General features: G+C 41.0%; 1 protein-coding gene and 1 non-coding gene across 3 annotated transcripts in view; both read left to right on the top strand.

Moving 5' to 3' along the window:
• DSP (desmoplakin) overlaps window positions 1-24,574 on the top strand; it is a 49,238-nt gene that overhangs the window by 15,112 nt on the left and 9,552 nt on the right. For both annotated transcript variants that reach the window (XM_058733066.1, XM_058733067.1), the window contains exons 3-20: window positions 1,953-2,101; window positions 3,105-3,279; window positions 7,057-7,185; window positions 8,378-8,428; window positions 9,600-9,761; window positions 10,313-10,417; window positions 11,481-11,576; window positions 12,154-12,279; window positions 12,610-12,762; window positions 15,103-15,257; window positions 18,176-18,302; window positions 19,090-19,291; window positions 19,559-19,785; window positions 20,670-20,836; window positions 21,299-21,437; window positions 21,971-22,164; window positions 23,204-23,366; window positions 24,051-24,134. In XM_058733066.1, coding sequence (XP_058589049.1) covers window positions 1,953-2,101; window positions 3,105-3,279; window positions 7,057-7,185; window positions 8,378-8,428; window positions 9,600-9,761; window positions 10,313-10,417; window positions 11,481-11,576; window positions 12,154-12,279; window positions 12,610-12,762; window positions 15,103-15,257; window positions 18,176-18,302; window positions 19,090-19,291; window positions 19,559-19,785; window positions 20,670-20,836; window positions 21,299-21,437; window positions 21,971-22,164; window positions 23,204-23,366; window positions 24,051-24,134 — 2,604 coding nt within the window. The remainder of the gene's footprint in view (window positions 1-1,952; window positions 2,102-3,104; window positions 3,280-7,056; window positions 7,186-8,377; window positions 8,429-9,599; window positions 9,762-10,312; window positions 10,418-11,480; window positions 11,577-12,153; window positions 12,280-12,609; window positions 12,763-15,102; window positions 15,258-18,175; window positions 18,303-19,089; window positions 19,292-19,558; window positions 19,786-20,669; window positions 20,837-21,298; window positions 21,438-21,970; window positions 22,165-23,203; window positions 23,367-24,050; window positions 24,135-24,574) is intronic.
• Window positions 24,189-24,291, top strand: LOC131515567 (U6 spliceosomal RNA). Its single transcript, XR_009263635.1, has one exon. It is a non-coding gene; the product is annotated as a U6 spliceosomal RNA (small nuclear RNA).

The following is a 24,574-nucleotide window of genomic DNA, read 5'->3' as shown; positions in this document are numbered from 1 at the left end:
GAAAAAGAAAGGAAGGAAGGAAGGGAGGAAGAAAGGAAGGAAAGAAGGAAGAAAGGAAGGAAGGAAGGAAGGAAGGAAGGAAGGAAGGAAGGAAGGAAGGAAGGAAGGAAGGAAGGAAGAAAATGAGCAATGGAAAATTGAGGAAAAATGGTAACATTTATGAAAGCCTCATGTTATTTCTGAGTATTAGCTTAAGTTCTCATTGAAACAGGCTTAGCAATCATGGATTGTATTTGTAAAGTTTTAATTTTAAAACACTGTAGCTAGCATTCAGATTTGCTCTGGTTTTGCTAAAAACCAGAATGGTGGGGCTGTAGACACCTTTTCTCTGTTTCCCCTGATTTATCGTATCTCTCCAGGGAAGGAACTGAGTTTCAATCTTCCCTATGCTGATATTAATGTAGGGGTTACACCTGGAATCTGGCCCATCACAAAGCTCCCCCTGTGAAATACAAAGAGGGATTTTAACCAAGTAAATTTATGTGTTCTGTCTGGAGAATATCTTAATGTTCTAATTTCTCAATTTTAGAGATCTGTGTGGGTTCTAGTTTATTTTACCCAGTTAAAAAATAACTTCACTTTAATCAGTATAAAAGGATATTTGGGGCTCAGCAAACTAGCTTGACTCTAGTTCTGGTTGTTCCAAGTCCCTGATTTATTTTTTTATTTTTTATTGACTTATTTTTTTAATGTTTATTTTTGAGACAGAGCGTGAGTGGGGGAGGGGCAGGGAGAGGGAGACACAGAATCTGAAACAGGCTCCAGGTTCTGAGCTGTCAGCACACAACCCGATGCGGGGCTCAAACCCACGAACCTCGAGATCATGACCTGAGCCAAAGCTGACGCTTAACCGACTGAGCCTCCCATGTGCTACCCCACCCCCCCTGCCTAGTCTCTGATTTAAAACACATTCTTCATCACAGAGCTGTGATTCCTTTACATAAAGCAAAATAGGAGGTTCCATGCTTCAGATTCTGTGTCTCCCTCTCTCTGTGCCCGTCCCCTGCTTGCACTCTGTCTCTCTCTCAAAAATAAACATTAAAAAAATTAAAAACAAAAACGGGAGCCTCCAGTGATTTAATATTGAATACATACACACCACAGTCCTGGACACGATTTGTAGTGGCTGTGGAGACGTTTTACATGTGGTTGTAAAAATGTACCTGGCATCATATTCTCAGTGTATTTTGACTTACATGCATTGAAGTGTAATAACATCAGGAATAGGTAGCATACTTGCTTCATTTGGCTGAAGTCAAATGAAAACAGCAATTGTAAAATTTGAGGGAAAGCTCATCTATGGCCCTGAAGCAGCGGCCTCTTGCATGTGAAAAGAGGAAGCTTTCTTTTTTTAAAACAATTTTTAATTTTGAAATAATTATAGACTCATAAGAAGTTGTAAAAATGGTACAGACCACCCTGGTGTACCCCATCACCCAGCTTCCCCCAGAGGTGACATCTCACACGACTGTGATGCATCATCAGAAGCGGGAAATTGATTAGCCCCATACCATGAATTAGATAGCTTCCTTTTAAGAACTGAAAAGCTGTGTTCCTCGAAGATGCAGGAAAAGCTCAGTGTGTGTGTAAAACACTTTATCCAGTAGAGTGTTCTGACCCCAGTGAAATTCCCATTGGATGGATGTTCTTTGTAAATATGAAAGATAGCATTTAACATATTGAAGCAAGGGAAAACTCAGTGTTCCGTAACTTTGCCTTTAAAGGCCTAGTAAAAATTTAAAATATAGTCCACAAATTTTGCTTCATGAATCCGCCCATATTTACCTACCTGTCCCACCAAATTAATAAGGTAATTTTCAGTTAGTCGCATGCAAAATGGCATCTTCTACTATTTGTCAAGTTTACAGCAGAAGCTTTTGCTTCCGTGAACACAAGTGAAAGTCTTCCTCTCCAGCATCGTGTGTTGCCTTCATGTGGATTCTTTCCTTTAGGAACTGAAATATGGAGATGGGATACAGCTGGCTCGGAGCAGAGAATTGGATGAATGTTTTGCCCAGGCCAACGATCAGATGGAAATTACCGATAGCTTGATCAGAGAGATGCGACAGATGGGCCAGCCCTGTGATGCCTATCAGAAAAGGTATTGCCTTTATCACAGAGCACACTTACCGGCAGGCCTCATGAAGAAGAATGTCATGCACCCACTGGCACTCAGTCATGTGGCCCAGGTCTTCCCTTGAAGGAACCACAGCCATTCCGGAGGAAAGGCTGGGCACGCTTGGTGTTTGTGCAGCTACTATATACAGTAGCTATATAGTGATTCTATTCTACCTTCCTCTTATGTGGAATCACAAAGCTTCCATGAAAGGAATTAAACAGAGGTGCCCAAAGGAGTGGGCTTGTATTGATTGAGGGGTTGAGTTTGTTATGAGATGTTACATGTACCTCTATTTTTTAGGGGGCAGCGAAAACCTTGGGCACAGCATTTGACTTTCAAGAGTCTAATACCAAGGCAAGCCCCGTTTGATGCATACAGAACTGAGGCATGTAGAGTTGAAAAAGCAGTTCACAGCAGAGATGGGTGGTCTTGATTTTGCTGTCATGGTACTTGGGGCCCATGGCACGAGGCAAATTCCCAGGGTGAAACTTGGGGGGAAGCAGGGGGTGCTACCGGGTTAGGCAAAGCCAGCGACACTTTCTGTGATGTTTCAGACTCTGAGCATCATAATATTGAGGTTCTTGTATGTAATTGAGATTCAAGTCATGTGGTAAAGAAAAGAAATCTTCAGGGGCACCTGGGTGGCTCAGTTGGTTAAACTGGCTCTTGGTTTCAGCTCAGGTCATGATCTTGCACCTTCATGGGTTCGAGCCCTCCATCGGGTTCTGCGCTGGGAGTGCAGAGCCTGCTTGGGATTCTCTCTCTCCCTCTCTCTCTCTGCCCCTCCCCTACTCACGCTGTCTCTTTTGCTCTCAAAATAAATAAACTTAAAAAAAAAGAAAAGAAAAGAAAAGAATTCTTTAAATAAGACATTTGTGACCTCCGTGCTAACACAAAGGAGACTCAGAAGGGGGGACATTTGTCCAGAACATGTCTTCATAGGCTGTTTTCCTGCCACAGTGTAATTGTTTTCCTTTCCTTTCAGACTGCTTCAGCTCCAGGAGCAAATGCGAGCCCTTTATAAAGCCATTAGCGTCCCTCGAGTCCGAAGGGCCAGCTCCAAAGGTGGTGGAGGGTACACCTGTCAGAGTGGCTCCGGGTGGGATGAATTCACCAAACGCCTCACCAGCGAATGTCTGGGGTGGATGAGGCAGCAGAGGGTAAGCAACTTCCAGACGCGGTTGGTTCTGGAGTGTTCCACACCTGGGTGTCAGGTGTATAGAACATGGCAGGGTTGGCCCCAGTGGTCTGGCCACAGAGTGGTCTGGGACCTCAGTTGGCAGTAGAAACTTGCTGTTTTCCGTATTTTCCTGATATACAATTTAAATTGAATGCTTCTTTTTTTGAAATAAATAAAACTTCAGCTTTTTTTTTTTTTTCTTCTCTTCTGTGGCTTAGGGAATCAGCCTCATTGTTTTATGGTCCTAATTTATCATACAGGTAACATTTAACAGGTATAATTTAATAAGTAGATTTTGAATATCTAGCTCTTACCATTCCCAACCTGAAAATGTGTTGGAGTTCATGGGTCATTGTTCTTTCTACTTGAGCAGTGGTAAGGTGGTAAGTGACCTCATCTGTGTTACTGATAGGTACTTAAAAAAAATCTTGTAGAGGTTTATTTAAAATGTTAAATTGGAGGAGCTGGAAACAGTAAAACTGGATATTCTGGTTTGGGCTCATCGGTTGCTTACCTTATACTTTTGAAGTATCAGTTGCCTTGTGCAATCATTACGTCATGGGTGTGGGAGGGGAGTAAAATAATGGCAACCAAAGTATATGCTGAGCCTTTCCCTACAACTGCAGTTTCTACAAAGTGTTTTCCAATGCTAATTATTGTTTTGTTGTTTTATGTGGTCATTAGGCCCTTTAATGAACAGGTGGCATTAGAAATATATCATAATCATGTAGATGGGGATTTTATAATGAAAAACCTGATGCTAATAACCCACCCTTCTCTCGAGAAGGTGGATACGATAGAATGATAAGTTGTGCAGACATTGTTTGTTATGCCATGTGGTTGTGGTTGTAAGAAATACTGGTTTTGTTGTTTGTTGTTGGACCAATTGAGCAGTGGGTTCAAAGTTTCTCAACCACTTAACATTTTTTGTATGTTTTTACTTAAGTGGTGAGGGTTTACGGGTCTGTACATTCATTCATTCAATTAAGCTTTTCTCCTACTTGTTATAAAGACTATATAATACTATTTTTTTTTTTTATTTTTTTTATTTTTTTAAAATTTTTTTTTTCAACATTTTTTATTTATTTTTGGGACAGAGAGAGACAGAGCATGAACAGGGGAGGGGCAGAGAGAGAGGGAGACACAGAATCGGAAACAGGCTCCAGGCTCCGAGCCATCGGCCCAGAGCCTGACGCGGGGCTCGAACTCACGGACCGCGAGATCGTGACCTGGCTGAAGTCGGACGCTTAACCGACTGCGCCACCCAGGCGCCCCAAGACTATATAATACTATTATAGAAGGTGGGGCTTATAGAGGAGAAAAGTCAGTTATAATCCCAGAAACATAAATAAGGGTCCTATTTGCATGTTTTCAGATTCTCTTCTCATCTTTGAACACACATTCCTTGAGCTTTTTTATATCTATTGGCACCATACCAGAAAGGGTGTGTCTCATGGTCCTGGAAATGAATGTTATTGAAGAAAACAAGACATGTATGCCCAAATGCCAGATTTCTGTCCAGAACAGTGTGGGATTAATTGCTGTGTTTGAGCTGTAATAAAATCCTGCTCAGATAGGGCTGGGGGAGGGGTGGTGCTCCAGTCCCTGTGGAATGGAGCCCTCAAAGGAAGACTTGCTTGGCAGAGCCGGTGGGGCTTGAGCTACATCATAAGTGATGTTAGGTGAGAAAACCTTTGAACCAAGTTACTTGTTTGGTGTGAAAACATCCCATCACCTAATTCCTCCTTAGTCAGTATGACAGTTATATAAAATGACAGCTCATCACCGGTCATTTTCTGTATTCATGTTGGGTGTAGCTTGGCAAGAATCCTTTGTAGCAAAGGCTCAACATTTTTAAAAGTTTGGAAAATGGCATCGTCCCGTGGGCTCACTTTTCTGTCGTGGTGGGGGAGTATTGTTTTAATAGGTGCCATTGATGAGCAATGCAGTTCAGATCAGCTGGCCCCCATGGTTTGAAAGGAACTAGAAGTAGTTTTATCACTTACTGAGGGTTTGCTCTGGGATTGTCTTTTCCTCTTATCCCTCTTCCCCCAAGCACAGCCTGCATTCTTTCTCACTCCCAGGAGACTGGGCCACAGGCCCAGCTAGCTGATAAGGGAGCAGCAGTGTCCCCAGCCACATGATCAGTAAGCAGTCACACATCTCCTGTGCCAGGTTTTTGTTGCTTCCCTGATTTGTGTTTCTGCTGATGGGCTGCTCAGATACTATACACCCTGCTGGTAATGAGGGGCGTGCATGGGAGCCTGGTCATCCTATTAACTTCCTAGTGCACTCACCTGTTTCTGCTCGAAAGCCGAAAAGAGCAAGGGAGAGAAAGGTCAAAGTCCCCGGTAACTTTCAGCAATCTGACTGAAATGGCTCCCCTTTCTGAAGGCTTGCCAAGTGTATTAGAACATGGATGTGGCTTAGAACAATGTGTGTTATGTTCTTGCTGCAATACCAGACTGGGATGTTTGGCCTTGGCGTGTGTAAGAGATGACACAGGTGATTTGAAAATTTACATGAGCTCGTGCAAAAGAAACATGAGATAATAGACCTGCCTCAGTATGAAACTTGTGGAATAGTACGCTTGTTTCTTATTATGTGGCATTCTTAAATTTGAAGTAGTGGGGACTCAAATTGGAAAGTCAGGTTTAATTCTTAAAGAGCTAACATGAGGCTTTGAGTATGTGCTATAGTAACTTCTCTTTGAAGTGGGCCATAGGGAGTTTTGCATCCTGAAAGGTAATGGTAAATGCCAAGTTTAAAGAGTCAACAATTAACACGAATCGCAATAATTTAAAGAAATGAACAGTGAAAAATACTTTGAGGTCAGCCGTTTAGCTTGGGAAGTAGTACATGACTGAGCTTAATGAGCTATTTCTGATGCACATTTTTTTTTTTTAATTTTTTTTTTCAACGTTTTTTATTTATTTTTGGGACAGAGAGAGACAGAGCATGAACGGGGGAGGGGCAGAGAGAGAGGGAGACACAGAATCGGAAACAGGCTCCAGGCTCCGAGCCATCAGCCCAGAGCCTGACGCGGGGCTCGAACTCACGGACCGCGAGATCGTGACCTGGCTGAAGTCGGACGCTTAACCGACTGCGCCACCCAGGCGCCCCTGATGCACATTTTAAAATGAATCTAGGGGCACCTGGGTGGCTCAGTCAGTTGAGGGCCCGACTCGATTTCAGCTCCAGTCATGATATCACCGTTTGTGAGATCGGGTCCCGTGTCAGGCTTCACTTCACTTCACTTCAATGACAACGCAGTGCCTTCTTGGGATTCTGTCTTTCCCTCTCTCTCTGCCCCTTCCTGCACCTCAAAACAAATAAATATTAAAAAAAATAAAATGACTGAATATAGGAACTTCTATCAGTATTTTCTAATATATCATACACATACTATACAGATACATGCCACTTGCATGTGCACAGGTAGATATTTTTTTCGTTAGAGGACATAATCTAGACATAGTCTCCTTCCTGCATCATCTCTCCTCAGCCGTGTTGAGCTGGGGTTGAACAAGTTGTGGGAAGTATTGGGCAAGCCCTGTTTGCTGTTCAGGAATTCTAAGCCTTTACAGTTTTTGGTGGTGGGTGGGGGGGCGGTTCAAGAACATTGAATATTTACATCTTCATGTTTATCTGAATGGAAGCTATGGCTGTCCCTTGATACTCTGACCCCTGTTGCTGGGGCTAAGGTGAATCTAATGGAAAGGATTGGAAATGAAGGGCACACTCTTTCCCTTGGCAGGCGGAGATGGATATGGTGGCCTGGGGCGTGGACCTGGCCTCCGTGGAGCAGCACATCAACAGCCACAGGAGCATCCACAACGCCATTGGGGACTATCGCTGGCAGCTGGACAAAATTAAGGCTGACCTGGTACTTTGAGATGTTTTCATTTTTAGAATCTTAGAAAAGTATATGGAGGGATTGTGGAATTTCTTGATCCTGGGCGTTTTTGTCTGAAACATTAGCCTAAGATTTCTTCCATAACAGACTGGAAATTTCTAAAAATCCCATTTCATAAATGGGGAAGCAGGCTCAAACAGACCTGCTAGAGACTGTGTTAACACTCGAGGGAGAGGTGAACAGAAGGCGAAAGGTGGACACACATGCATTTGGGCACAGTTTGTAGAATAGGGTATTTGAGGGTGGTAGGGTTTTTTGTTTGTTTGTTTGTTTTTAGAAAGCAGAGCATCTCTTAAATAGAGAAAGAGCTACAATTATAAAATTTGTGTGCTTGGAAAATCCTTTCCTATGTGGTAATTCAATGGATTTCTAATAAGGGAAATCGTGTCTCTTCCTAACACTTTTCCTTTGTCAAAGGACTGACTTGCATCTGGCTCAAGAAATACAGCATGAAATAATCACTCGATTTTAAGTACTTGGATCCCCCTGACCAGATCTCCTGCTTTTAAATCCCTCACTTTTTTACTTAGACCAGAGATACTCATCCTCACTTCTGCCTTTTTTTTTCCTCCCTTACTTTTGTCTACCTGAATATCTCACCAAATTTCTCCCTTTTTTCTCTAAGGTCTAGAGAGTCCTAAGTTGTCTTGTGAAACTTAACACATGAATTAACATGTGAGTCTTTAAGTGATCAACCTTTTGTGGTGATAGCAACAAAAGCACAGTTGGTGGCTGGGGCACCTGGGTGGCTCAGTTGGTTGAGTGTCTGACTCTCGATTTTGGCTCATGATCTCATGGTTTGTGAGTTCAAGCCCTGCATCAGGCTCTGCATGGAGCATGGAGCCTTCTTGGGATTCTCTCTCTCTCTCTCTCTCTCTCTCTCTCTCTCTTTCTCTGTCTCTCCCCTGCTTATTCTCTCTTTCTCTCTCTCTGTGTCTCTCTCAAAAAAAAAAAAAAAAAAAACAGCCAGTGAGGGAAAAGGTCCCTATGAGTAAAAGGGATTTTTACTGAGAGATTTTCTGAGATTTTCTAGAGCAAATACTTCTTTCTACTGAGGGATCTGAAGTCAATATCTGACAAAAAGGAGGTTTAGAAGGGCTGCTCTTTTTGTACAAACCCACGAGGGTTATTAACTACTTGCTCGCTGTTTGTCTTTTTCTAGCGGGAGAAATCTGCGATCTACCAGTTGGAGGAGGAGTATGAAAACCTGCTGGTAAGCAGACTTATTTCTGACATCTCTGCATTCAGTTCAGTTCAGTTCCATAAAAGTGGAGAACAGCCTGGGCGGCAGCACCTAATAACCCAGGAAGTACCCGGAAGTAATAGTTAGGGGCTTGTAGATGCTAACTGCATTTCCACTGCTGGGGTTCCTTCAGAAGTGAAGTTAGAAGACTTTTTTTCTGAAGACAGTATTCACCGATATTCTGTTTATTTGCAAGTTGAGGGTCACATATATAACACAGATTAAATACTTGGTGTTAAATAAAGCTTTTCCATTGGTCAATTGCAGCCTTTTTATGAAGTATAAACAAAAATAAGACTTGTTTTCCCTAGATAGAGAGTGATTAGACCGTCATCACCATTTTATGACAAACGTGAAATCAGTTCACTTGACTGGTAAGAAGAGCGGTTGCCATTTTTTTTCACCTACTTGTGACACCCTGGCTTCACGTCCTCAATATTTTCTTGTTGGCAGTGATCCTTTTAAAATAATGTAGCTAGTGGGACACAATGTAGGACACAATTGTCCTATTAGATCCGGGGCATGACTGATGGCACCTTGAAATTTTGGGGTGCGGCAGAGGGCAGGAAAAACTTGGCTTATCTTTCTAAGCATCTGTTTTTCCCTTTGTAGTCTAAAACTAATTCTCGAAACCAAACGTCAGTGTCTGAATCAAGACCCTTTTGCGTTAGGCTATTCCACTGAATCTAAAATTGCTCCCTTGTTGATCATAAGTTTGGATGGATTTTTGTTTTTGTTTTTTTTTTTACATCCTAGGTTGTCAGGGAAGATTTTACCGATTCATGTGATTTATTTATTTTTTAATTAATGTTTACTTTCAAGAGAGTGAGAGAGACGGAGCATGAGTGGGGGAGGGGCAGAGAGAGAGAGGGAGACACAGAATCCGAAGCAGGCTCCAGGCTCCAAGCTGTCAGCACAGAGCCTGACACAGGGCTCGAACTCACGAACTGTGAGATCGTGATCTGAGCTGAAGGCAGACACTTAACTGACTGAGCCACCCAGGCGCCCCTGTATTTGTCTATTAAAAAAAAAAATTTTTTTTAAATAAAAGGGACCACACAGATTTATCTATGGAAACTGCAGAGAACACCAGTAAGGTGCATACTGTTATCCTAATGCTGCTTTTGAACTTGCCTTGCAGAAAGCGTCCTTTGAGAGGATGGATCACCTGCGACAGCTGCAGAACATCATCCAGGCCACGTCCCGAGAGATCATGTGGATCAATGACTGTGAGGAGGAGGAACTGCTCTATGACTGGAGTGACCGGAACACCAACATCGCGCAGAAGCAGGAGGCCTTCTCTGTAAGCTTGCCCCTCGGAGTTGTAGATGCGAGGCTCTTGCCTGAGAGGGCCCCGACATGGGGACAAAGGCCTCAATAATTTAATCAGCTATGTGGACTTCTGCCTCAGTTGAAATGGTCATGACAAGCCATTCCTTTCTGGAAACTTCTCAGTGACTCTAGAGGGGCAATGCATTGCTTACCATCCTGGAAGACAGTAGATAAGAGTCAGAATTATGCATTTGGATATCCCAAAGTGTGTGTAGCCCAGTAGGGTGGTGGATTCAAACCTAGGATTAGGAAATCTCACCGTTAGTTGTTGCTGTCCCTTTGCCTGTGTGCATTGGGACAAGACATGTCTCCAGTGTGACATCTGCCATGTGCTAGATGATCTCAAACATCCTTTCTGGTCTTTAAAATGCTATGATTCTTGAGGACACCATAATTCGACTGTTTGACATTGTTCATTTCCAGAATGCAGTTTTGTATTCTAATTTTCCCTAAAACCAGTAGAAGTGATGGCCAGCTAATGGTGACTTTGCTCTGATGGATTTGTTTTTCTTTCGTTTACAGATACGCATGAGCCAACTGGAAGTTAAGGAAAAAGAGCTCAATAAGCTTAAACAAGAAAGTGACCAACTTGTCCTCAATCAGCATCCAGCTTCAGACAAAATTGAGGTAGGCTTCAAGAGATATTTTCATTAGAGAGTAAAGGGGAACTTTTTATAAAGTAATACTATACAGATTGAATGATTCGTATGTATCATAAAGCCATGACAAGTTTATTTTACATATTTTGGGATCAAAACCCTAGACTCGGGGCTGACAAGCTTTTCTGGAAAGGACCAAATAATTAATATTTTAGGCTTGCAGGCCATTTGGTTTCTGTTGAGATTACTTAACGCCGACATTGTTGTGTGACAGTAACCATAACAACATGTAAGTGAATGAACATGACTGTGTTCCAACAAAACTTTATTTATAAATACATGTAGTGGGTCCAGCGTAGCCTTCGGGCCGCTGACCTCTGCCCTAGGCTGCCATCTGTGGGCTGTGCTTAAGGCCAACATTAGCTGGTAGCAGCACTGTAATGGCCATACTGGTTGTTAGAAACTGTTCTTCATACCAGTTGATAAGAGTCACTGCCTTAAACCCCTCAAGCCCTCTGCATGGGTTCCTTGGACTTCCTCATCATCCAGAAGCTGTATAGGAACAGGGTGCAGTGGAAGGACCCTGCCCCAGTGCCACCCAGTGTCTGTTCTGATTCTGATTGGTCAGTAACTATGCCATTTGAGTGAATATTTTGGCTAATCTCCTAGTGGTATCTATTTGCTAAAACTATTTTTAATTTCTACCATACCAAGAGTTCCCTATTGGGAAATTTTTTTTTTTTTTTTAATTTATTTTGAGAGAGTGAGACTGTGCATGTGCACAAGTGGGGGAGGAACAGAGAGTGAGAATTCCAAGCAGGCTCTGCGCTATCAGCACAGACCTCACAAACTGTGAGATCATGACCTGAGTCGAAACCAAGAGTCAGACGGTTAACCATCTGAGTCCCCCAGGCACCCCCCCCCCACCCCCCCTTGGGAAGTTTCTGTTTTCAATTTTTAGAAAAATGTTTGCTTGATTTGGTATAGATAAAACATATTTCATAGCTTTCATTCAAGCTCACATGTCAATCAAAGAATGGATGTCCTTGTCACTGAGTGGCAATGTGACAGCTGATGGTTTCTTGTTTCAGGCATATATGGATACTCTTCAGACACAGTGGAGCTGGATTCTCCAGATCACTAAGTGCATTGATGTTCATCTCAAAGAAAATGCTGCCTACTTCCAGGTTTTTATGCTTAGTAGTAATTTAATTGTCGTACAGGTCTTAATACCTTATCTTCTTTTTTTCTAATTTTTTTGATGTTTTATTTATTTTTGAGAGAGAGAGGGAGAGAGACACCGAGTATGAGTGGGGGAGGGGCAGAGAGAGAGAGAGTGAGACACAGAATCTGAAGCAGGCTTCAGGCTCTGAGCTGTCAGCACAGAGCCTGACCCCGGGCTCAAACTTGTGAACTACAAGCTCATGACCTGAGCTGAAGTCGGATTCTTAACCGACTGAGCCACCTGGGTGCCCCAGAATACTTTATCTTTTGAATGTACTCCTAGAAGCACTGAATACAGTCTTCAAAATATTTTACAAATCCTATTTATTGGCTTTTCGTGTCAAGGAGCACAGATTGGCAACTTGATCATGAGTCACTCAGATGTCTCTGGCTGTCACGTAGGTTAATATACCTTCTGCTGTAACCTTTTCCTTTAGCCACCTATTAAATAGACTCCGGGAAGATACTCCTTGAAATGGAAATAGTAGTTGCCTACTGAGTTCCTTTTCCTTAACATGTGATCACTCTCATCTTTAATAGTTTTTTGAAGAAGCCCAGTCAACTGAAGCCTACTTGAAGGGCCTTCAGGACTCCATCAGGAAGAAGTACCCCTGTGACAAGAACATGCCCCTGCAGCGCCTGCTGGAACAGATCAAGGAGCTGGAGGTATCGTCGCAAAACAAAGACAGAATACTGATTACTTACCAAGAAAATTCCTTTGGAAAGCATACTTCAAATTCTATTGGCAAAGTCTTTTCACACAATGATATTCTTTCCTGCCCACTTCATTCATGGCTCTGTAGCTGCTGAAGTGGCTTATTTTGAAAGGTTCCTATCGTTCCTGCAGATAGATAAACCTGCAACCTTTTGTAGCTGAGGCAACTGTAACAATACCTAATTTGTGATGTCGTAGCAGCTATATTAATGTCATTTGCAGGTCTTACCTGAAATGCACTGAGCATCTATGCTAAAGTACAATCTTATTTCCAATTGCAGAAAGAACGAGAGAAAATCCTGGAATACAAGCGTCAGGTCCAGAACTTGGTAAACAAGTCCAAGAAGATTGTGCAGCTGAAACCACGCAACCCAGACTACAGAAGCAACAAACCCATTATTCTCAGGGCTCTCTGTGACTACAAACAAGACCAGGTGTGCACTCACTTCTTCAGAATGAATCACATGTTTTCCCTTTCTTTGCTTAGAGATTTTTGCCATCGAGGGAGTAGAGTTTAATCCACGTATCAGTGGGCAGCCAAGTCAATGCCTTGCTTTCATACACAGAGCAACAAACTGTTGAACTGCAGCAGCTTTACTCTGACTCTTATCATAGCTCTTGATAATTAGGACAGTGGTGATTATTTTTTAAATGTTTTTTTATCTATTTTGAGAGAGACAGAGAGAGGCAAGTGGAGGGCGGTGGCAGAGAGAAAGAGGGAGTAGGAGAATCCCAGGCAGGCTCTGAGGTTACAACAGAGCTCTATGTGAGGCTCTGTCTCATGACCCTGGGATCATGACCTGAGCCAAAATCAAGAGTCGGATGCCCAACCGACTGAGCCATCCAGGTGCCCAGGGCAACAGTTATTTTTAAACTTTTCATTTTAAGTATTAATACTTCTCTTCTTCTAATATGCAGAACTTCATCTGTGATTACCCTTTAAATCTTTTTTTTTTAAGCTTATTTATTTTGAGAGACAGTGCATGAGAGTGGGGGAAGGGACAGAGAGGGGGAGGGAGAGAGAGAAAGAGAGAGAGGGAGAGAGAGAATCCCAAGCAGGCTCTGCCCTGTCAGCACAGGGTAGGGCTGGAACCCATGAACTATGAGATCATGACGTGAGCCGAAGTCAGATGCTTAACCCACTGAGCCACCCCATGCCCCACCCTTTAAATCTTAAATTTTAAAATCTTAAAATTTCTATAAAGAACTTTAAGTTTCTGACATGAAAGAAAGCGGGAATGTGAGCATTATGCTGCGTTTGAAGTGAATGTGGTTACAGACATTATGAATTGATTGAGCATATTAATCCTACAGGCTCTGTGGTAAATACAAGCATTTATATGGAAAGAGGACTTGTTTTTACTAATTACTTATGTGATTTTCACAGCTTTTTTTCTTTTTTTTTTTCTAATTTTTTTTAATGTTTATTTTTGAGAGAGAGAGAGAGGCAGAGCAGGAGCAGGGGAGGGGCAGAGAGAGGGAGACACAGAGTCAAAAGACATAGAGCCTGACTCAGGGCTCAAACTCATGAGCCATAAGATCATGACCTGAGCTGAAGTCGGATGCTTAACTGACTGAGCCACCCAGGTGCCCCCGCACAACTTTGTTTTCCTGTAAAAATTATGGAGGATTTAAGAAATATATGACCAGCTGTTTAGATACATGTTATAAAACGGTGGAGTTTATTCTAACAGGTGGAGATGTTTTAAGAACTTGCATGGTAAGGGGCACTTGGGTGGCTCAGTCAGTTAAGTGACTGACTTCGGCTCAGGTCATGATCTCACAGTTTGTGAGTTCCGGCCTCACGTCGGGCTCTGTGCTGACAGCTTGGAGACTGGAGCCTGCCTTGGATTCTGTGTCTCCCTCTCTCTCTGCCTCTCCCCTAATCTCACTCTGTCTCTCTCTCTCGCACTCTTAAAAATACATACACATTAAAAAAAAAAAGAGAACTTGCATGGAGAGAAGCAAGTTGAAATAGAGATATGAAATACATAAATATCAAGCTTATTACATTTCACTAGTTAAGATAGTTGTTCTATTTGAAGTGTACCCATTTCAAGAAGCTATGGAGTTGATTTAGAAAGTGAGCTATTCAGGGGGCTGGGTGGCTCAGTCAGTGAAGCATATGACTCTTGATTTTGGCTCAGGTCATGATCTCAGAGTTCGTGACATGAAGACCCATGTGGGGCTCTGTACTGACAGCACAGAGCCTGTTTGGGATTCTCTCTTTCCCTCTTTCTCTGCCCCTTCCCTGTTCATGCCTGTGCGCTCTCTCCTCCTCTCTCTCAAAATAAATAAATTAACTTAAAAAAAAGTAAGCTATTTAGATGTTGTAGTTAATTTAGAAAGTTATTTTCTGGGAAAGAATTTCAGAATTTCTTTTTATTTCTAACTTTTAAGAGCAAGTGAATGAGACAGGTGACTCCCACATACTCAAATTTAATATATAAAATATGAACTCACAAAAATAGAAAAGCCACGGGGGGAATTTTTGCTTTACAAAAGGATTTCTCACTTTACTGATGGATTCCCCAGGCTGTCGTTGGAAAGTTACTTTACCTAATTCATTTTATACACACCTTTTAGGCTCACATGTATTATTTAAAGCATCAGTATTGATGGGATGTGTAAAGATCATCTTCATTTAAGGGCAAATAATAAGATAAAAGCTCAAACAGTTTGCATATTTCATCTCTATTTCTCCCTTTGAGAAAAAAGATAAGAATGTGTGTACTCATGAGTAAAGCCAAAACACCGGGCCGCTTGCCTTACAGAAAATCGTGCACAAAGGGGACGAGTGTATCCTGAAGGACAATAATGAGCGCAGCAAGTGGTATGTGACAGGTCCGGGAGGCGTGGACATGCTCGTCCCTTCTGTTGGTCTGATTATACCCCCTCCGAATCCTCTGGCTGTGGACCTCTCTTGCAAGTAAGTTGTTGAAGTTCCTAGTGGCCACAGCGTGAATGCAAGTGTGGAGAAATAGGGGGCAAATGCTTATACAAGAAATGTAGACCCACCCTTTTTCACTATAATCCCCTCCTTTGAAAAAAGGAGCCTCGGGAAGGTCCCCTTGCATTGTCATGTAACTTTATGTTGAAGATACTATAGTTTTTATTGGAAGGCAAAAAAGAATGTCTGACTGTATAGGGGGACTGGAGGAAGCCATTCTTTTTTTTTTTTTTTAATTTTTTTTTTAACGTTTATTTATTTTTGAGACAGAGACAGAGAATGAACAGGGGAGGGTCAGAGAGAGGGAGACACAGAATCCGAAACAGGCTCCAGGCTCTGAGCTGTCAGCACAGAGCCTGACGCGGGGCTCGAACTCGCGGACCGCGAGATCATGACCTGAGCCGAAGTTGGTCACTCAACCGACTGAGCCACCCAGGCGCCCCAGGAAGCCATTCTTTTAAAAAAATATTAAATATTTAATATATAAATATTAAGCAAGCCACAACTGTCCAAGCAATGGGCCAAATGAGAAATCAAACGACGAATCAAAATATGTCTCGAAACCAAAGAAAAAGCAAACACAATATTTCAAAATGTATGGGTTGCAGCAAAAGCGGATGTTAGAATGAAATTTATGTTATAAATGTTTGTATTAAGAAAGTTCAAATAAACAACATGACACCACTAGGAACTAGAAAAAGAAGAAACGTAGCTAGAATTTAGTAGAGGAAGAAAAAAGAACAAAGAAAATCAGAAAGAAATAAAATAGAAATCAGAGTAAACAATAACAGAACATGGAAAGTAATAACCAGTTTTTCCACAAAAAGAAACAAATTGGCAATGCTTTACATTAACTAAGAAAAAAAAAGAGAGAAGACTCAAAAACAAAAATGAGAAATGGAAGAGAAAATAGTACAGCATATAACCACAGAAATACATAGTGTGATAATAGATTAGTATAAACAATTATATGTTAACAATTCAGATAACTTAGAAAAAAAACACAGATAATCCCTAAAAATGCACAAGTTACCATGATTGGATCTCAGATCTTGAATCCAAAAAATAGGAAATCTTCTTAGACCAATAACAAGAATTCAAGTTCAATTAGAAATCAAAAATCTCCCAGCACAGAAAAGCCCAAGACCATATGGTTTCGCTGGTGAATTCTACCAAACATTAAAAACTATATAATTGATGATGATCTTTATCAAAATCTTACAAGTAATGGAATAGAGGCAATACATTCAAAATCATTCCATGAGGCCATTACTACCCTGATACCAAAGCAGGATAAAAATGATACAAAAGCAAAAGAGTCTAATTTGTCCAATATAAGTATTGCTACTCCAACTTTATTTTGTGTGATAAACATTTCTCCACCCCTTCACTTTCAATCTGCAGGTGTCTTTAGGTCTAAAATGAATCTCTTGTAGGCAGCATATGGATGAGTCATTTTTTTTTTATCCTTTTTCACACCCTATGTCTTTTGATTAGAGCATTTAGTCCATTTACATTCAAAGTAATTATTGATAGATCTGTATTTATTCCCACTGTGTTACTTTTTTTGTCATTGTTCCTGGAGATTTTCTTTGATCCTTTCTTGTCTTTGTCACTCTTGGTCTCTCCTTTGCACTCGAAGAGCCCCCTTTAACATTTCTTGCAGGGCTGGTTTAGTGGTCATGAACTCCTTTAGTTTTTGTTTGCCTGGGAAAGTCTTTATGTCTCCTTCTATTCAGAATGTTAGCCTTGCTGGATAGAGTATTCTTGGCTGCAGATTTTTCCTATTCAGTATTTTGAATACATCATGCCACTCCCTTCTGGCTTGTCAAGTTTCTGTTGAGAAATCTCCAGCTAGCATTATGAGGTTTCCCTTGTAAGTGAAGGACTTCTTTTGTCTTGCTGCTTTTAAGATTTTTTAGCACTAGATTTTGCAAATTTAATTACAATATGTCTTGGTGTTGGCCTGCTTTTGTTGATTTTGATGGGAGTTCTCTGTGCCTCCTGGACCTGGATGTCTGTGAGGAAACATTCTTTTTTTTTTTTTTTTTTTTCTTTTTTTCAACTTTTTTTTTTTTTTTTAATTTATTTTTTTTTTGGGACAGTGAGAGACAGAGCATGAACAACGGGGGAGGGGCAGAGAGAGAGGGACACACAGAATTGGAAACAGGCTCCAGGCTCCGAGCCATCAGCCCAGAGTCTGACGCGGGGCTCGAACTCACGGACCGCGAGATCGTGACCTGGCTGAAGTCGGACGCTTAACCGACTGCGCCACCCAGGCGCCCCGGAAACATTCTTACCATGTATCTTGAAGCATTGTTTCAAAGTTCTTCTTCCCTTCTTAGACAATCAGTAGTTTTACAGGTAGCCACAAAAATAAAATGCCCTTCTTAGGAATACCTGCTCATCAACAAGCAAGTAGAGCATTCATTTTACAGATTGTCCGCAGCAGATTCTTTTCCACATTTAAGTATGGAAATCTTCAACTGTACACAGAATAGGGAGAGTAGCATAATGAGCCCACACACTCACTCCCAGGCTGCAGTAGCCATCCACATTCCATCACCGGTTTCTCCCTGCCATCCTGCATGGTGTTAGACCTCTGTAAATTAAACAGTTGCTGACAAACAACACAGTAACAAGGAAATGTGTGTTTTGAGCAAAAGTGAATTATCTACACTGATGTGGATCATTGAGAATGAACTTTGGGGGAGGAAATTAGTCCAGACCCATTGAAATGATGAATGTCTGGAAAGTATACATTCACTGTATACGTTAACTATTACTCTGTTGGTTCTTGTTTTAGTTTTAACACAGTATGTGAGCATAGCAGGTTTCCTGTTTGGGTGGAAGTTTGAAAGCCGGGTTTCAGTGTGTTTTCCCCTTGTGCCTTCCAGGATCGAACAATACTACGAAGCCATCTTGGCTCTGTGGAACCAGCTGTACATCAACATGAAGAGCCTCGTGTCCTGGCACTACTGCATGATCGACATCGAGAAAATCAGGGCCATGACTATTGCCAAGGTACATCCTGAGGACCACGCAGGCTGCCTGGAGGAGGCGCCAAGCTGCCCCCTGTGGTGCTCACTTCTGCCAGGCAGACCTTTTATTTAGCAGGGCAGCTAATCTGTTCGTATCTCATCTGAAGAGTCAGCTCAGCCTGCCTGCAAGGCTCATCCCAAGTAGGATGGGAGGGATTTGCACACGGCTGGCTCTGGTACAAAAAGAAGTACTGACTGAAGTTACCTGACAAGCCAGAAGTACCCATGGAAAAGACACGTGGTCCTGTACTATCCTGGATCCTATTGTCCTTTGATGCAGTGGAAAGCTAGGTCATAAACTATTAACTGGATATCACAGAAGTGAATGGTGGGACAGAATTCATGGCATAACACTCAAAGCAGTCCTTCCTCTAGATCAGTGGTTTTCAAGTTGTGGTCTGAAGAATCCCGGCTTAAGGGGTTCCACTAGGGATAACAGGGCCAGGAGAGAGGTACAGAATGAGTAAGTCTGGGATCCCCTTTGTCCCCCTTTTCCCTTTGCGGTCAGAGCAGCTTTGCTGTGATCTGCTTTAGATTTGCGACTTCTGAGTAATATTTCCTTTGAAGAATAAAATTCTGTAGGAAAAATAAATTGACAGCCCACTGCTGTGGTTCTGAGGAGCAATCTCGTAATTCTCCAGGACCTTTTATATCTTAACGGGTCTTTAACAAGGATTGCCTTAAGCCCCCTCTAGCATAGGGCGTTTCTGGGCACTCCCCTTGGTCACCCTGTGGGGGTAATCAAACACTCCTGCCTGGTTTACTTCCAGCTGAAAACCATGCGGCAGGAAGATTACATGAAGACAATATCTGACCTTGAGCTGCATTACCAAGAGTTCATCAGAAACAGCCAGGGCTCGGAGATGTTTGGAGATGATGACAAGCGGAAAATGCAGTCCCAGTTCACAGATGCCCAGAAGCACTACCAGACCCTGGTCATACAGCTCCCCGGCTACCCCCAGCACCAGACAGGTTTGGAGCGTCTATTCTCTTTGTTATCAACCACACACACAGCTTTAACAGAAAATAGTTTGCACGAAACCGCACACACAGCTTTAACAGAAAATGGTTTCAGAATCAACTTTGAAAAATAACATATCAGAAGTCACTCATACACTAAATTTTCAGACTCAAATCAAAGAAGGAGCTGCAGTTTAGGCAGTACAGATGCTTTTTGAGGACAAGTACCCTTCTAGCTAGGAATTCTCTGACTTTTGTGGTCCTAACATATTTTTACAGTAACCACAACTGAAATCACTCATCATGGTTCCTGCCAAGATGTCAACCATAATAAAGTGATTGAAACCAACAGAGAACATGACAAGCAGGAAACATGGATGCTGATGGAGCTCCAGAAGATTCGCAGGCAGATGGAACACTGTGAGGGCAGAATGAGCCTTAAGAACATCCTGCTAGCAGACCAAGGGTCTACACACCACATCACAGTGAAAATAAATGAGCTGAAGGTAGGCATCCGGTGATATTTTGTTCGATTCCGGGTATATTATTTATCTGCAAGCTAATTAGAAAACCCTCCTGGTTTAAATACTTATAGGCAAGGAGCACTGATTTTCAAGAAAACAGGCTTCTAGCAGGATTTCCTTTTTTCTTTACCTTACTTCCAAATTTGTAGAAGGTTACCAGGCTGGGGATTAAAGCACCTTCATGTTGGTTTGTGGATTGTTGAATCAGACCCCAGTGTTTTTCCTTTGTGTCCACATAGTACTTTGTTCATTTTTAAAGTTTTCATAAACATTAATTTGGTTGCTGCCTGAAACCACCTATGATATGGGCTAAACAAGTAGATTTTTTTTTTTTTTCAGTTTAGTTGTTTATTTTGAGAGAGACAGATAGAGCATGAGTGAGTGGGGGAGAAGTGGAGAGAGAGAATCCCAAGCAGCCTGTCAGTGCAAAGCCCGATGTGGGGCTCGAACTCACAAATTGTGAGATTATGACCAAGAGTTGGATGCTTAGCTGACTAAGTCACCCAGGTGCCCTGAATTATTTTTGTTTATAGACAGGAAACTGACATGAAGAGATTTGTTTGGTCGGGGGAGGTAAAACCTCAAAGCTACAGAGAGAGCTGGGACTACGGCCCAAGTATAGTCAACTCCCAGCCCTGTGATCTTTCCTGCTCCACCATGCCTGCGCACTGCATTGGGATATCTAAGATAATATATTCTGAGTAAGAGGGCCATGTTTACACAGTGCTGATAAGGCCTCTTCAAAGAAGGAAATGGAATGTCAACTCTATCTCTTGAGTCTTTTCCATTTAGTGGACTTCTTCAGGACAAAAAATGATCATAAGAATCACACAGTTCAATCAAGAGCTTTTCTTCTTTTTTGACAGAGTGTGCAGAATGATTCCCAGGCAATCGCTGAAGTTCTCAACCAGCTTAAAGATATGCTTGCTAACTTCAGAGGTTCAGAAAAATACTGCTATTTACAGAATGAAGTATTTGGACTGTTTCAGAAACTGGAAAATATCAATGGCGTTACAGATGGCTACTTAAATAGGTAAACGCCCCTAACATTTATCACAGATGTTTTGCTTTTCTCAAGCTTTGTCAGACTTCATTTGCTCTGTATGCCTGACTTACTACAGTCTTGCCTTACAGTTTTTTCTGTTCATTGCAGACTTTTGAGATAGTAATTTTGAGATAGTACTTTTGTAGATACTGTGCTTTTGAGATAGTAATTTTGAGATGTTAATTCCACTGTTGTGAAACCTAACGTGTTTTACAGCTGAGATATATGCTGTAAGAGTCAGGACTTAGAATTCTTCTTCAATTAATGCAGAATGGCTGTCTGAAAGATGATATAGGGGGGAAAGATGATATAGGAGTTTATGGCTCCTGCAGCTTAGAAATAGGCAAAATAAATTTTTATCGGCTTCTTTAATTAATAGTGGCAAGAGCCAAATGTTCAAAGGCTAATTACGTCACTGGCAATATTATTTGCCTCCTTTGCTCTTTACAGCTTATGCACAGTAAGAGCTCTACTCCAAGCTATCCTGCAGACAGAAGACATGTTAAAGGTTTACGAAGCCAGACTCACTGAAGAGGAAACCGTGTGCCTGGATCTGGATAAAGTGGAAGCTTACCGCTGCGGACTGAAGGTAACTGAAAGTTCTATTCAGTTTATAACCACTGTTATAAACAGTATTATGGGAAATCATGCAGGACTACTCAGTACCCAAATCCAAGGCTTCACTAAGTTTTCATGAGTTTGAGGATTATTGGATTTCATCAGCCACACATGGTTGATATCTGTCGTTATCTCTAGCACACTGCTTTCTAGAGTGTACTATTAGGAACTATGTGCGGATGTAATTTGTGGTGAGATTTGTTTGAGGAATGCAGAGTTAAACATAATTGAACTGGTTTCTTCACTATAGGATTTTTCTTCTTTAATATATTCATATGTACTATAATTATTCAGGAATGGAATAGAGTATGGTATTTAGCATTTCTCAAACAAATATACACACTGAATCCTTTATTAAGGGGGTAGCTTAATAAGTAAGGAGCTATTTATTGACATAAATAATGGGAAATGTAATCAGCGAATATATTTTTCTGGCTTGATTATCACTTAAAGATACAAATATTCCAAGAGATTAATCTGTACTCTTTCTTTCTCTCATGACAGAAAATCAAAAATGACTTGAACTTGAAGAAGTCATTGTTGGCCACCATGAAGACAGAGCTCCAGAAAGCCCAGCAGATCCACTCCCAGACCTCACAACAATATCCACTTTATGACCTGGATCTGGGCAAGTTCAGTGACAAAGTCACACAGCTGACAGACCGCTGGCAAAAAATAGACAAACAGATAGACTACAGGTGTGCCAACTTCCTTCCCTACTTTCTTCCCATTTGGTTGTTCCAAGATAGCATCACTTGAATTTGTCACTCTAAAAGCAGTGGCTTGGTTTGCTGTGTAAGTTAGGCGTAAGAGGCGCTCTGTTCATGGACTGTCTGGAGTCAGCTTTGTCGCAAATGAGGGAAGCAGGTACCCAAGCTTGAACCAGCCCATACCAGGTACTCTCCAGGCTCTTAGGGAAATAGTGGAAGCCATTGATCAGGCCCTTTTGGCCCTATAAACTCTTGCTAGGATTGTTGGAAGGAGTAGATGTTTTGAGTGAGTGTTCTTCTGAAATTTAAGAAAATTAAATCTTCTACAAAAGAAATGCCTTCTTCCAAATGAGGGTTTAAAAAGTCTCTTCACTTTTGCAAGTAGTTCATTTTACTAACAGTGCTTTTACCTTTATTGATAACTAATTCCTATGTCATACAATTTGCCCATTGAAAGTGTATAATCCAATGGATTTTATTGTATTTAAAATTACGTAACCATCACCGCAATCTATGTCTAGAACATTTTCTTTATGCTAAAAAAAGAGCCCCGTACCCATTATCACTAATTTCCCATTACCTCCCAATCCTCCAGCCCTAAACAACCACCAATCTTTCCTCTGTCTCTATAGATTTGTCTATTCCAGACATTTCGCATGAAGGGATCATATATCATGTGCTCCTTTGTGACTGTTTTTTCCACTCAGCATAATGTTTTCAGGGTTCATCCTTGGTGTAGCTTGTTTTAGTACTTCATTCCTTTTTATGACTGAATAGTATTCTATCATATAGCTATACTTACTACATTTTATTTTATTTTATTTTTTTACTTTCATTCATTCATGATTTTTGGCTATCATGAAAAATGTCACTATGAAAATTCATTATAACTTTTTGTAGGGAGGCATGTTTTCAATTCTCTTGAGCACACAGCAGGTGGAATGACTGGGTCATATGATAACTCTGTTAAATACTCTCAGGACCAGTAGCACTGCTTTTCTGATTTTATCATATCTATCTTCTGCAGATTATGGGACCTGGAGAAACAAATCAAGCAACTGAGGAATTACCGTGATAACTATCAGGCCTTCTGCAAGTGGCTCTATGATGCCAAACGCCGTCAGGATTCCTTAGAATCCATGAAGTTTGGTGATTCCAACACAGTCCTGCGATTTTTGAATGAGCAGAAGGTACAAGCCAGTTTGTCACTTCCTTAGATAACATTGAGGGTGCACTGTATTTTCCTCTAGTTTTCATAGCAGTGTCTAGGTTTGAAATGATATATTTTTTTAAAGAGTGTTTTAAATGTTTATTTACTGAGAGAGAGTGAGAACGTGAGCAGGGAAGAGGCAGAGACAGAGAGGGAGAGAGAATCCCAAGCAGGCTTCATGCTGTCAGTGCAGAGACTGACATGAACCGTGAGATCATGACCTGAGCTGAAATCAACAATCGGATGTTTATCCGAATGAGTTACCCAATACCCTGAAGTGGTGTTTGATATTACTAGTCCATTTGGTGAATGCTTGCATAAGGCCTAGTGGAAAAACAGTTGAGATATTGAAAGCAAATCATAGTGGAAATCAATTGTAAAAGAAATAATGTAACATTGTAGTAAAGTATCTTTATAAATTGAGGTGATAGGATCAGAAAAGTGTACAGATTTGAAAGATTCCTCTTAGAGAGTAAGAAGTTGAAGATCTTGCTTACTCTTCTGAAGGAAAAACATGCTCATCTTCTAAGGCTGACCTGTGAGAATACGAGTTCACTGCACGTAGTCATAAACTGTGGAAAACCAGTTGTTCAGCAGTGAAATAGCATTTATTTAAAAACATTTATATACTTCAACGCTTATAAGTATTTTACTTTTTGTCTAGAACTTGCACAATGAAATCTGTGGCAAGCGAGACAAATCAGAGGAAGTACAGAAAATCGCCGAACTTTGTGCAAATTCGATTAAGGTATGTTCGTTTCTCAAAGAATGTTGTCATCTCATCAAGAATAATGGTAAGGGCTTGCTTTGGCAGCACACCTACTAAAACTGGAATGATACAGAGAATATTAGCATGGCTCTTGTGTAAAAATGACATGCAAATTTATGAAGTGTTCCATATTTTAAAAGTATATATTATTAACTGAATTATGATTAAATTAAATTATTATTAATTTAATAATATAAATTAATTATTAATAAATAATAATAATAAATATAATAAATAATAAAAAATAATAATAAATAAATAAAATTAATGATAAATTAATTATTATTAAATTATTAAATTATTATTATTATTAAATCATTTTCTGATTTACTCGAAAGAGTAAAAACTGCTTGAGGATAGCAATTGTGGCTTTTATATGTTCCCTCCTGAACATACCGTGAAAAGTTTGTTATCCATTT

The sequence above is a fragment of the Neofelis nebulosa genome, chromosome 6 (assembly GCF_028018385.1).
Source record: "Neofelis nebulosa isolate mNeoNeb1 chromosome 6, mNeoNeb1.pri, whole genome shotgun sequence".
Taxonomy (NCBI): Eukaryota; Metazoa; Chordata; class Mammalia; order Carnivora; family Felidae; genus Neofelis; species Neofelis nebulosa.
Note: the sequence above shows the minus strand (reverse complement) of the source record. Positions and strands in the feature narration are given on the sequence as shown.